General features: G+C 46.1%; 1 protein-coding gene across 1 annotated transcript; it reads right to left on the bottom strand.

Annotated features, from left to right (window-relative positions):
• Positions 1-27: 27 nt before the first annotated feature.
• On the bottom strand, positions 28-9,719 carry MNS1 (meiosis specific nuclear structural 1). The gene is made up of 10 exons (XM_083413185.1): positions 9,610-9,719; positions 7,950-8,186; positions 6,891-7,018; positions 6,478-6,580; positions 4,700-4,929; positions 3,989-4,205; positions 3,800-3,907; positions 2,455-2,712; positions 2,048-2,173; positions 28-407 (listed from the first exon to the last, which is right to left on the bottom strand). Exons 1-10 carry the CDS (start codon positions 9,610-9,612, stop codon positions 309-311), a joined length of 1,509 nt encoding a protein of 502 aa, XP_083269311.1. The 5' UTR covers positions 9,613-9,719; the 3' UTR covers positions 28-308.
• Positions 9,720-10,058: the final 339 nt, after the last annotated feature.

Raw genomic sequence — 10,058 nt, 5'->3', positions numbered from 1 at the left:
ATAAGCTGTAGATGTTTTAGCTATATATGAATTTAAAGCATTTTTAATGTAAACACACTTGAAGCTATCAGACTTTTGCAACAACTTCATTTCTGTCAAGTGAAGATAAATTCAGCTCCCATTTCCAGCATAAGCACAAAATGCAAACAAAAGTAGCTATTTTTGCAGAAATAATTTTATCACTATAAAAACCAAGGCAGTTGAAAGACACATGGAATGATTTAGAGGCAAAAATTACCTAGCAGTTAAGAACACTGCATATACAGTCCCAGGGCTTCTTCTAATACTTCTTGAAGCAAACTTGGGTCTCAATTGTCGTGTGCTGGCCCATCGCCTTTTCTCTTTTGATAAACTTGCCGGAACTCTTCTCCCAGCATGTTAACATCTTGCTCATCTTTAAGAACTCCCTGAACATACAAAGAACAGTATTCAATTCAATATGACACCATAAAAGGCATTTTAAGATTGTAGTTACTGGAAGTCTAAGAATTAGCCTGCACAGTAAAGTTCTCAAACCTTTATTTTGCACAACATTTAATGGTTTGTGCTTTGTTGTATGTTGCATTTAATTCTTTTTATGATGCTAACTGTACTTGGCTTAAGTGGCAATGGCACTGTTTACCAAACACGAGTTTGGTGATAAGCTTCCACTATAGTGATGCATTGTAATATGCAAGTATGAAGTTCTGGATTAGTGGAAACAGGGGTCAAGGCTCTAAGATTTTTGCATTTTGAGAAAATAAACCTCAAAGCAGCCTTGCCCCTTCTAGACTATCAGATTCTCCCATTCTAGCTGCTCCAGGAGCCATTTTTGCACACTGGGTGTGCCTGCCTGCCAGGCAGCAGGATCAACTTGAGGCCTTACTTCTAAACCTCACCATCCCTCATTACAGCCCCCTCTGGAAATTCTAGATGCCCACTGATTGTGGCCCATTTCCCATCTCAGTGGAAACATCTCAGGCCACCTGAGCCCAGCAAATATGTGGGTAGGGATACAAGGATGACTGCATGACTATACCCAAGGTAGTTCCCTGGATTCAGAGGCATGTGGGAGAGTATACACCCTTGCTGCAGGGCCCCCCTGTGCCAGACTCCCTCAATGTGTGAACTGGTGGGAGAGGGAAAACCTTATGTACTGCAGCCACTAAACTCAGCAAGGAAGGATGGAGGCGGGGGTGAAGAGACAGAAACAGCAAAACCTGAAGGGGGACTGACAGGCAAGGGCACAGAGAGACCTCTGGGGAAGGCAAAGAGAAATGAGGGAAGGCAGCAGTTGAGTACAAAAACAACTAGAGCACCATATTGAGAAAGCAGGGGTGAAAGGGTGAGAAGCGGGGGAAAGTGAAAGGTTTTAAAACAGCAGAGCTTTACTCTGAGTAAATATACATGAGGAAGCATCTTTTAGATGTCTGCCCTGCTTTCTCTACTAACCCATCTTTCCCCACTTTGTCCCAGAATCAAAACAAGATTCCACTCCAAAATCCCCTCTCTCTTTCACAAATAAATAAATGTTAAACAACCTACCCATGCCATTCCCCCCCCCCGCCTTCCCCCTTTACACTCAAGCCCTTTTCAGACATTCAGTTTGCAAGTGCCAATGTGCAGGGGCTCCTGTCCCAGTGTTGGAAACCCTACATGCAAGTAAGCCAGCCCCTCTTCAGACTAACAAGGTGTTTGCCTGGTGTGCAGAGTATCATTCAGAGAGCAGAGCTGACTGCACATTCTCCCTTGCCTGTTCAAAGCAAACCCCCAAAAAGTGTTTCAGTCATTCAGCTTCACTTTTTCTCCCATCTTTCCCACTCTAAGCTTTGTTCATTTGTCCTTTAAGACAGGTGAATGTGGGCTTCAGTCTTGCATGATTAGAATTCCATTTTTCACCAGAATCCACATAGATTTTCCATGTGAACAATGAGAGCTGGCCATGGGAGAGACTGCCTGCCCCTGCTCCAATGTTAAATGCTACCTGGATATCCTGCAGGGAACTTTGCTGCTGCTGCTGCTGCTGCTGCTATTTCACCCCCATTAAGCTGCATTTGTCTCTACTTACTCTGGGAAGATATCCCAATAGTTTAACTGCGTGTTCTTTAAGCAGCTTCTGCCGCTCCTCCTCAATGATGTCATTAACAATGCCTTTCCTTCTTTCTTCAAGCTGCATTTCTTCAAGTTCACGTTCCTATACAGAAGTAATAAAAATGTATTACCTTTTTCTAGTTCAAAACCCAATTTCATGAAGCTAGGGGAGATTTTTGCCCTGTGAAAAACAAAATGCTTCTGCTCTGGCTTTAAAGCCACAGGTTGCTCTAGTATTCCCCCCCCCCCCCCGCAATGTTTTTTATTAAAGATTTTCTTAGTTTATAAAAGTGCATGCATTGCCCTACTTGAAATATTGCGTACAGAACCCAGAGCTGCCTTATTAGCTCTGGTTAGTTTTGTCAAAAGAGGCCAGTTTCTCACCTTGTCTGCAATGAACTGCTTTCTCCGCTCTTCAATGAGCTTCTCTACTTCTCGCCTGTGTTCCAGCTGCTTCATTCTTCGCTTCTGAGCATTCATTTGCTCAACGCGGTCGTCCTCGGCAAACTTGGCCAGCATGGTCTGGCGGAAGGCCTCCTCCTCCTCCTTCATGGCCTGCCGCATCACCTCCCTCATGGCCAACTGGTCTTCATACGCTTTGCGCAACTCCAGACGCTGCCTAAGTTTCTTCTCCAACTCTTCCTACAGGGAAGGAGTGTACAGCATACAACAGTCATTAAAACAAAAAAAAGTACTGCCAGTTCACAGGGTGAACAGTTAGGCAAGATACAGGCAACTCCCGTTTTATGTGCCACCTTGTACGCACGGGCCATTTTCAGACCCAGAAGAAGGTGTGATGGGGGCATAACAGGATGAGGTGGGCTTATGTGTACTCCACCAATGCATGCAATGACCCAGAATGCAACCCCCAGGGGTTGCCTGCACTGCTTCCTTCAATACTGTGGTTCCCAAACCTTTTTCTCCATGGGCTACCTGAAAAGTGCTGAGAGTCTGGGAGGACCATTTAATGATTTTTCTGCCTGTTGTAGCAAATGTAACACACTGCACTACATGCTGTATGATTTTTTTATGGAATCCAAATTAAACTTCTTAATTGTAGCCTCACATTATCTTTGCTGCTAATCTTCCCTGCCCCTTTTCACGTGCTTTCTCCCCTGATCACTTCCAGCCCATTCCACACACCTTCCAGGTGGTCCGCCAGGTTCTAAGAATGACAGAGCTGCTGCTGCTGTTCCTCAGAGACATGCCACAGACCAGCTGATAGAGGCTTGTGGATCACTGATGGTCTGTGGACCACAGCTTGGGAAACCTTGCTTCAATACCTTTATATTGTGATAACTTGTCATCTAAGATGGTTTATGAGAGATGGGAACACCTGATGGGGAAGAGGGAGGATCCTGGGGCAAGTGCAGCCTTTCTCCTCAAGCAGGCAAGACCTGGAGAGGAGTGTTACACGGCCCCTGGCAAAGCACCCTCACAAATTCATGTTGGATGAGATACTGTCCCTTGGGAAGAAGGAAGTACAGAATGGGCTACTGCTTTGTCTACGTGAAGGGGGTATATTTAAGGAAGACAAAGATGTCTGCAGCAATATGAAGTAGTGGAGGTTAACAAGCCATAGAAACTAACTAACTAAAGCTCTTGAAGCTGATATTTCACAGGGAGGGCAATGGGGCAGGCAGGGAAATGTGTTTTTTAATTATTATTATTTAACTACTAAAATCTCTTGTGCAGGCCCACGACAAGACTAAAATCTGCATTCACTTACCATCTCCTTCTTTCGGTTTTCCTCTTCTCGTTCTTCGAAATACAGCTCTTCACGGATTTGCTCAAGTTCTTCCCGTTCCTGCTGCTCCTTTTCTAGAGCCTCTTCAAGCTGTCATAGAGAGGGAGGAGATTTTTAGGCACCTGCTGCCTCTCATATCAAAGCAAGGAAATTTAAGAGGCATTTCAATACCATTTTCTGGAGCTTTTGCTTCCGCTCCTCATTCTCCTGGATTTTTGCCATCCTGTTATCTTCTCTTTCCTGCCACATGTTGGCAAATTCCTTGAGTTTTCTGTTTTCCTCTTCCATCTCTTCACGCTGCCTTTTCTTCCTCATAGCCTGATCATTTTTAAATTCTTCTATAAACCTTTGAGTTGCTCTCATTTTCTCTAGTCTTCCTTGTTTTGCTCTATGGAGAAGTCTCAAACTTTAGTAACTTTTCTAAATGTAAGCCAGATAATTAAGAATCCCCTGCTCTTCATGTGTCACACCCAGCCATCCCCCGGGGAGCTAAGGACACGCCAGTGTATGCCATTTTGTGCTCATGACAACTTTCCTAGTTAAGTGACTGTCACAGCCTGAAAGTCCTCTAGTCAAGTTTAAATGCTCTGAGATAGGAGCCACCAGATCCAAAACTTGCTCACTGTGAAGCAGCAGGTCTGCCATCACTGTAAGCACAGGGCAGGCTGGACGGATGAGCCATGAACCAGAAATATTAATAAAGCAAGGAACCCCTCAGACCAGAAAAAAAATATTACTATGCATTATTACTATCCAAGACTGTTTAACATTTTGTGACATTTAACAGGCAGCAAAGAAGCAAGCAAGTTTTACCTCAAAACTCAAAGTGCAAACAGTAAGGCTAAACAAGTTTAAAACACAAACGCAGGAAGTCAAACTAACCGTTCATCTTCGTCATAGATTTTTCTCACAATTTCATCAATCAAGAGCTTCTCTCGGAGGAACTCCTCATAGGCGGCCTGCCTCTGTCTCTCTCGGTCCTCAAGCTGCCTTTCCAGTTCTTGCTGATAAAGCAGCTTTTCCTGATTCCGCTTTGCCTCAGCCGTCCTCTCTTCTTCCTCTGCCTTTTCTTGTGCTTCCTTCATTGCTTTGTATAGTTCTGCATCATCTTTCTGAAAAGATTTTAATCTGTTTTTTTTTAAAAAAATTGAAGAATGGAGTAACAAACTCCAAAGAAGACTAGCATCCCAGTAAAAGGACACTGTGGACTGCTGATGAACTGTATTATTTACATATATTTATCCCCTATTAACCTAGCCCTCTAGGAACTATCCATTTTTTTCCACCTGCGACACCAAGAAATAGTTCTCTCCACACACACTGTTGCATCCATTCAGCTAAACTAACAGTACATGAAAATGAAGCTACTAAGGGCTATGGAATCTTTGTAAAAAGCAACTGAAAGCTAGGATGGGTGACTAGAAATCCAAACCATAAATCTGATGCATTGCAAACCACTTCAGTGCCATTTTTTCCTAAAATGTAGTACTTATTTATTTAACAGTGCAATCCTGAGCATGCTTACTCAGAAGTAAAACCTGCTGAGTTCAAAAGAGATTATTTCATGGTAATTGGTTCAAAATTGAAGCCAAAGTTGTTTGATAGTTATGGGTTATGGGTTAAAGGTAAAGGTAAAGGGACCCCTGACCATTAGGTCCAGTCATGCCCGACTCTGGGGTTGCGGCGCTCATCTTGCTTTATTGGCCGAGGGAGCCAGCGTACAGCTTCCAGGTCATGTGGCCAGCATGACTAAGCCACTTCTGGCGAACCAGAGCAGCGCATGGAAACGCCATTTACCTTCCCGCCGGAGCAGTACCTATTTATCTACTTGCACTTTGACGTGCTTTCGAACTGCTAGGTTGGCAGGAGCAGGGACCAAGCAACGGGAGCTCACCCTGTCCTGGGGATTCGAACCACCGACCTACTGATCAGCAAGTCCTAGGCTCTGTGGTTTAACCCACAGCGCCACCCACATCCCTAGTTATGGGTTAAATCTGGCTTAACTGAAACGTTAGTCATGTCCATTGATTTCAATATGTGTACTCTGTATATGGCATAATTGGATAAAGCCCACTAAGAGACACGTTAGAAACATGCTGCTTGAAAGGTTTTAATTATCACATTTGGAGAGATGACCTTTAAAAAACAATGCAATGCTGTGTAGACCATTTACTAGTATTTGCAAGAATTCAGCTTGGAGAGGTTTGCCCCACACTGCCTTTAGAAGCAAGCATGGTTGTTATGGCTGCAATCCTTATGAAAACCCAGTAGAGCTCAGTGGGACTTTTTCCTGAGTAAGCAGGCTTAGGTCCACATCATGTCATTGATTAACCTTGGTGGAAGATATCAAGATGTAGAATAAAACACTTCTCTTACTACCCAAAATAAATCTCCTTTTTTCAAATGTAATTTTTAAATTTAGAAAATGGATTTTAAGCATTTTTTGTTGTCATTAATGTCTTTCCTATCCTTTACCATAAGTTCCCAGTGAAAACAAACAGTAGGGCTAGGCTTATCCAAAATCTAACTAAGCTGACCAATCCATTTTCCAAACAAGCAAGATTTAAGTCAGTTGTCACACGCACGCACGCACGCACGCACGCGCACACACACAAACGCTGAGCAGATCCAAGACTGGAACAGTCCATAAAGCCAGTTACCATTTTTTCATATTTTATAGCTTCTTTCTCAGCAATCTGGGCAGCCCTCGCTTTATTCATATAAGCCGATTTCAGCTTCAACTCCAGCTCCCGAAGTTCAATACTAGAAACCAAATTGACAAAAAGTATGAAACGTGTTGAAAACTGCCTCTCATTCTTTTCTTTGGCACCTCTCATTGCAGACACTTTACAAATCTGATTTTAAACACATTTATATAGTGTGTTTGGGGGAAGAAGAAGATGCCGCCACACCACAGAGATTATCTTCATCTGCCATGATGCCCCCAACAGTGCTAAACTCTGACATCAAACAGAAGCATTAGGTAGGTTCAAAAACATAACAGTTAGAGTTTAGGGAAGCTGCAACTTTATGTGGGATTATAAAGAAACCTATTTGTTGAAGAAAGAAATACCTGGTCTCTCTTATTTGCTGTCTCATCTTTTCATCTTTGAGTTTCTCATGGTTTAATCTTGCTAACTCAGCTGCCAGTTTTTCTTCCTGTTGCAACTCCATTTCCTTCAACCTTTTATTCTCTTCTGCCTGACCACAAAATTGAATTTAACAAATCAGAATTGGATTCTAGAACTTAAATGAAAGCCTAGATTTTCTTAAACTATTATCCTGCAACTGTCTGATAGTTCAGTGTGCCTCTAAAGAAATGGTTTAGTGTGTCCTGCAATAATCCTTAAAAAACCTCAGTGGAATGGAAATTATTTGCATACCTTCAGTCTGGAACACTTTCACTCAGAACCCTGCTATACTAAACTGTGCTGAACTGACAGAAGATATATTTACAATTACATTGGCATTTTTAAAGAAGATATAGATTTCAGCAGTATTAATCTTAGAGTGAGCACAAAGTTGATGTTTATTCTGATTAAGCAACAGCCTAACATCTGAAAAAGTTTTTAAAGATCACGCAATGCAGATTCAGAAAGGCTTCATCAACATTTCGTAGCGTAAGACCCATATATTCAGCTTTAACACTTTTTCATTACACAAGACATTGCCAAGTTGTTACTAACTCCACCAAGCTTGTATAAGCTGTCTCACTACATGGAATCCAGTTTTGGGGGCCATGGAGGTGGGAGGGATGTCTTGGGATGCTGCAAGCTCAGCCCTAAGAGCAAGACGCCTCAACCAACCATGAGCATCAAGTTCTTATTCAGGTCCTGGGAGTCTCTGGGGTAGCAGAGCCCCCCGCCAGCCAGGCTGTTTGTTAAGTGAAACATTACTATAATTGTTTCATGTTTCCCAGAGATAAATCACAGCCTACCACTGTCACTAACCTACCTACAGCCTATGGCCCTTCTTCCCTTCAAATCTGCTGAGCAGCCAGGCTCATTTTCCCTTTGCAGCTGAGAACACAAACTTCAGCAAGTGTACTCAGTGGGACTCACCAAATATGCAACAGATCATCAGGATCTTAATTATGGGGAGGAGTTCCCTGCCTCCAGACAATCCGACTCACCCTCTGAATAGCCTCTTCCATGCGCCGCTCATGCTCCTCCTCCCTGAGCAGCCGTGCAAGACGCTTCTCCTCAACACGGTCTTCAGCCTCCCACATCACCTCCAGCTGATGAACGCGCTGCACCCTTTTCATGTGCTCCAGCTCCCTCATTTCTTGGAAGTAAGCCTCATGCTGTTTCTTATCCAGCTGTTGCGCCGCTGTCAGCTGCGCCTGACCGCCCCGCTGCCGTGCCATCGCCTGCAAGGGAGTCAGATATGGGAGAATTCTCATGGCTGCAGGAAAGCACTGTCAAGGTCTCTCCATGACTGAGACCACCAGCATCCTATTGGAAAGATGGCTCACACTGGCATGGTGCCCTTCTCCTCTTCTACACAAGATCACCAACACAACCCAAAAGTTAAGGAGTGCTGTCACTGGGAGTTGCACTTACAGAACAGACAGACATGTAGGGTGGCACCACCTCCTCTTTTTGTCTGGTGCCATTTAGAACACAGGAAGATTACCCATAAATGTGCCTCCAGTTATTCAGGCAAGGGCTGGGAGCCAAATGCATCAGCCGGCAGCCCAGCAGCAGCAAGTGCAGACACTGGTTGTGGCAATCACACTTCATCATGGGAGGGACAATTGGCTCAGATCAAAGCCACTGCTTTGATTCAATCTCTCCAGCATAAAGGATCAAGCAGCAAGGGTCAAAGTAGACCATACTAAGCGAGACGGATAATGGGATTGATTGTGTACAAAGCAGTATCATAGCCCACGAGCAGAAACAGCTTTGTCCATTTTCTCTTCTTAGCCAGAGGTTCCATAGCTTAGAGAACACCTGCTTTGAATGCAGAAGGCCTCTTGGTCTCAAAAGACCTGAGGGCTTGGAAAGCAGCTGCCACACAGAGCAGACAGGACTGGACTCAATGGGCAGGTTGGATCTGGCATGAGGCAGCTTCCTACATCCGAAAGCCAGTCAGGCTAGCAAGACCCTACTGAGGCCCTAGAGAAGTGCAGGGGCACAACCAGGGCAACCTTGGCCCTAGACTTCAGAAGGGAGCTCTCCGCAGGCTGCCTGGCTGGCTGCTGAGATCATCTAGAAAAGGCCAACTCTGGTGCCCTCGCCTTCCGAGGCAGCTGAGGGAGAAAGAGGGGTGGCCCTTGAAGACAGGACCTTCACCCTGCCAGCTCCCATCCCCCCCCCGGTTGCTAAATTAATTGAGCTTTTGGCCCTGTGTGGAGATGGACAGGGCCCTCGCCTGGCCCGCCCTCAACCCCTTGAGCTGCAAGTCCCCCGGGGCAGGAAAGGGAGACTATCTCCTCGTTGAGAAAGCGCACAGGGGGCGCAAGGTTGAGAACAGATTAAAAAAAAACCAAAGAGCAGTTCGGAAGGCAATGGCTTAAAACTCGCCCGCAGCCTTGTCGCGAGGCAAACGCGACACTCAAGAGGCCGCTCTGGAAAAGCGCTCCGTTAATCCTCAAGCGCTGCGATACACCCCCCCCCCCCCCCCGCTGGCCGCCCGCCCTGAGGAGCCGCCTCGGAATTGTATTTACTGAGCAGGCGAGACAAGAGCAAAACGAGGCCTGCGAGTCAGCCGGGAATTCTGGCGACAACAACCCTGCGAGGCAGACCAGCCGCGTCGTCATGGGGCCGGAGCTCAGGCCGGGCTAGACTCACCATCTTCCCGCCGCCCTCGGAGGCTCCCCGAACGGCCGCTTCCCGCTCAAGCACACCGTTGCCTTGGAAACGGCGGCCACAGGCGGCACTTCCGGGAGAAGCCCCGCCCCCACCCCTCCTCCCGCCTGCGAGCGCCGCCCGAGCTGCGATTGGCCCAGCCCGGAGCTTGACTCCGCCTCCGCGAGGACCGTTTTGGAAAGGAGGAAGCTCTGTTACCGGGGCAACTGCTGGCCCGCGCCGGTGCGCCTGCGCAGTGCTCTTGGCTCTGCCTCGGTCTCCTCGGGCGTCGGCGTTTCCGCGGCCTCTCAGACCGGCCTCCCTCACGGGGTTGTTGTGGGGATGAAAGAGGACGGAGGGGAAGAACCGCCTGCGTCGCCTTTTGCTCCTTGGAGAGAAAGGCGGCAATCAGTAACAGCTGAACTGGCGCTTGCCAGGAAGTTCGGTTTTAG

Source organism: Podarcis tiliguerta (assembly GCF_965153285.1).
Source record: "Podarcis tiliguerta genome assembly, chromosome: 14".
Taxonomy (NCBI): Eukaryota; Metazoa; Chordata; class Lepidosauria; order Squamata; family Lacertidae; genus Podarcis; species Podarcis tiliguerta.
The sequence above is the reverse complement of the archived record's forward strand: the minus strand, read 5'-3'. Positions and strand labels throughout refer to the sequence as shown.

Coding starts and splice junctions, on each gene's coding strand:
- MNS1 (XM_083413185.1), bottom strand. Junction 6,581..6,890: donor CAGCAAATAAGAGAGACCAG/GTATTTCTTTCT, acceptor TTTGGTTTCTAG/TATTGAACTTCGGGAGCTGG. Junction 4,930..6,477: donor CTATAAAATATGAAAAAATG/GTAACTGGCTTT, acceptor AAATCTTTTCAG/AAAGATGATGCAGAACTATA.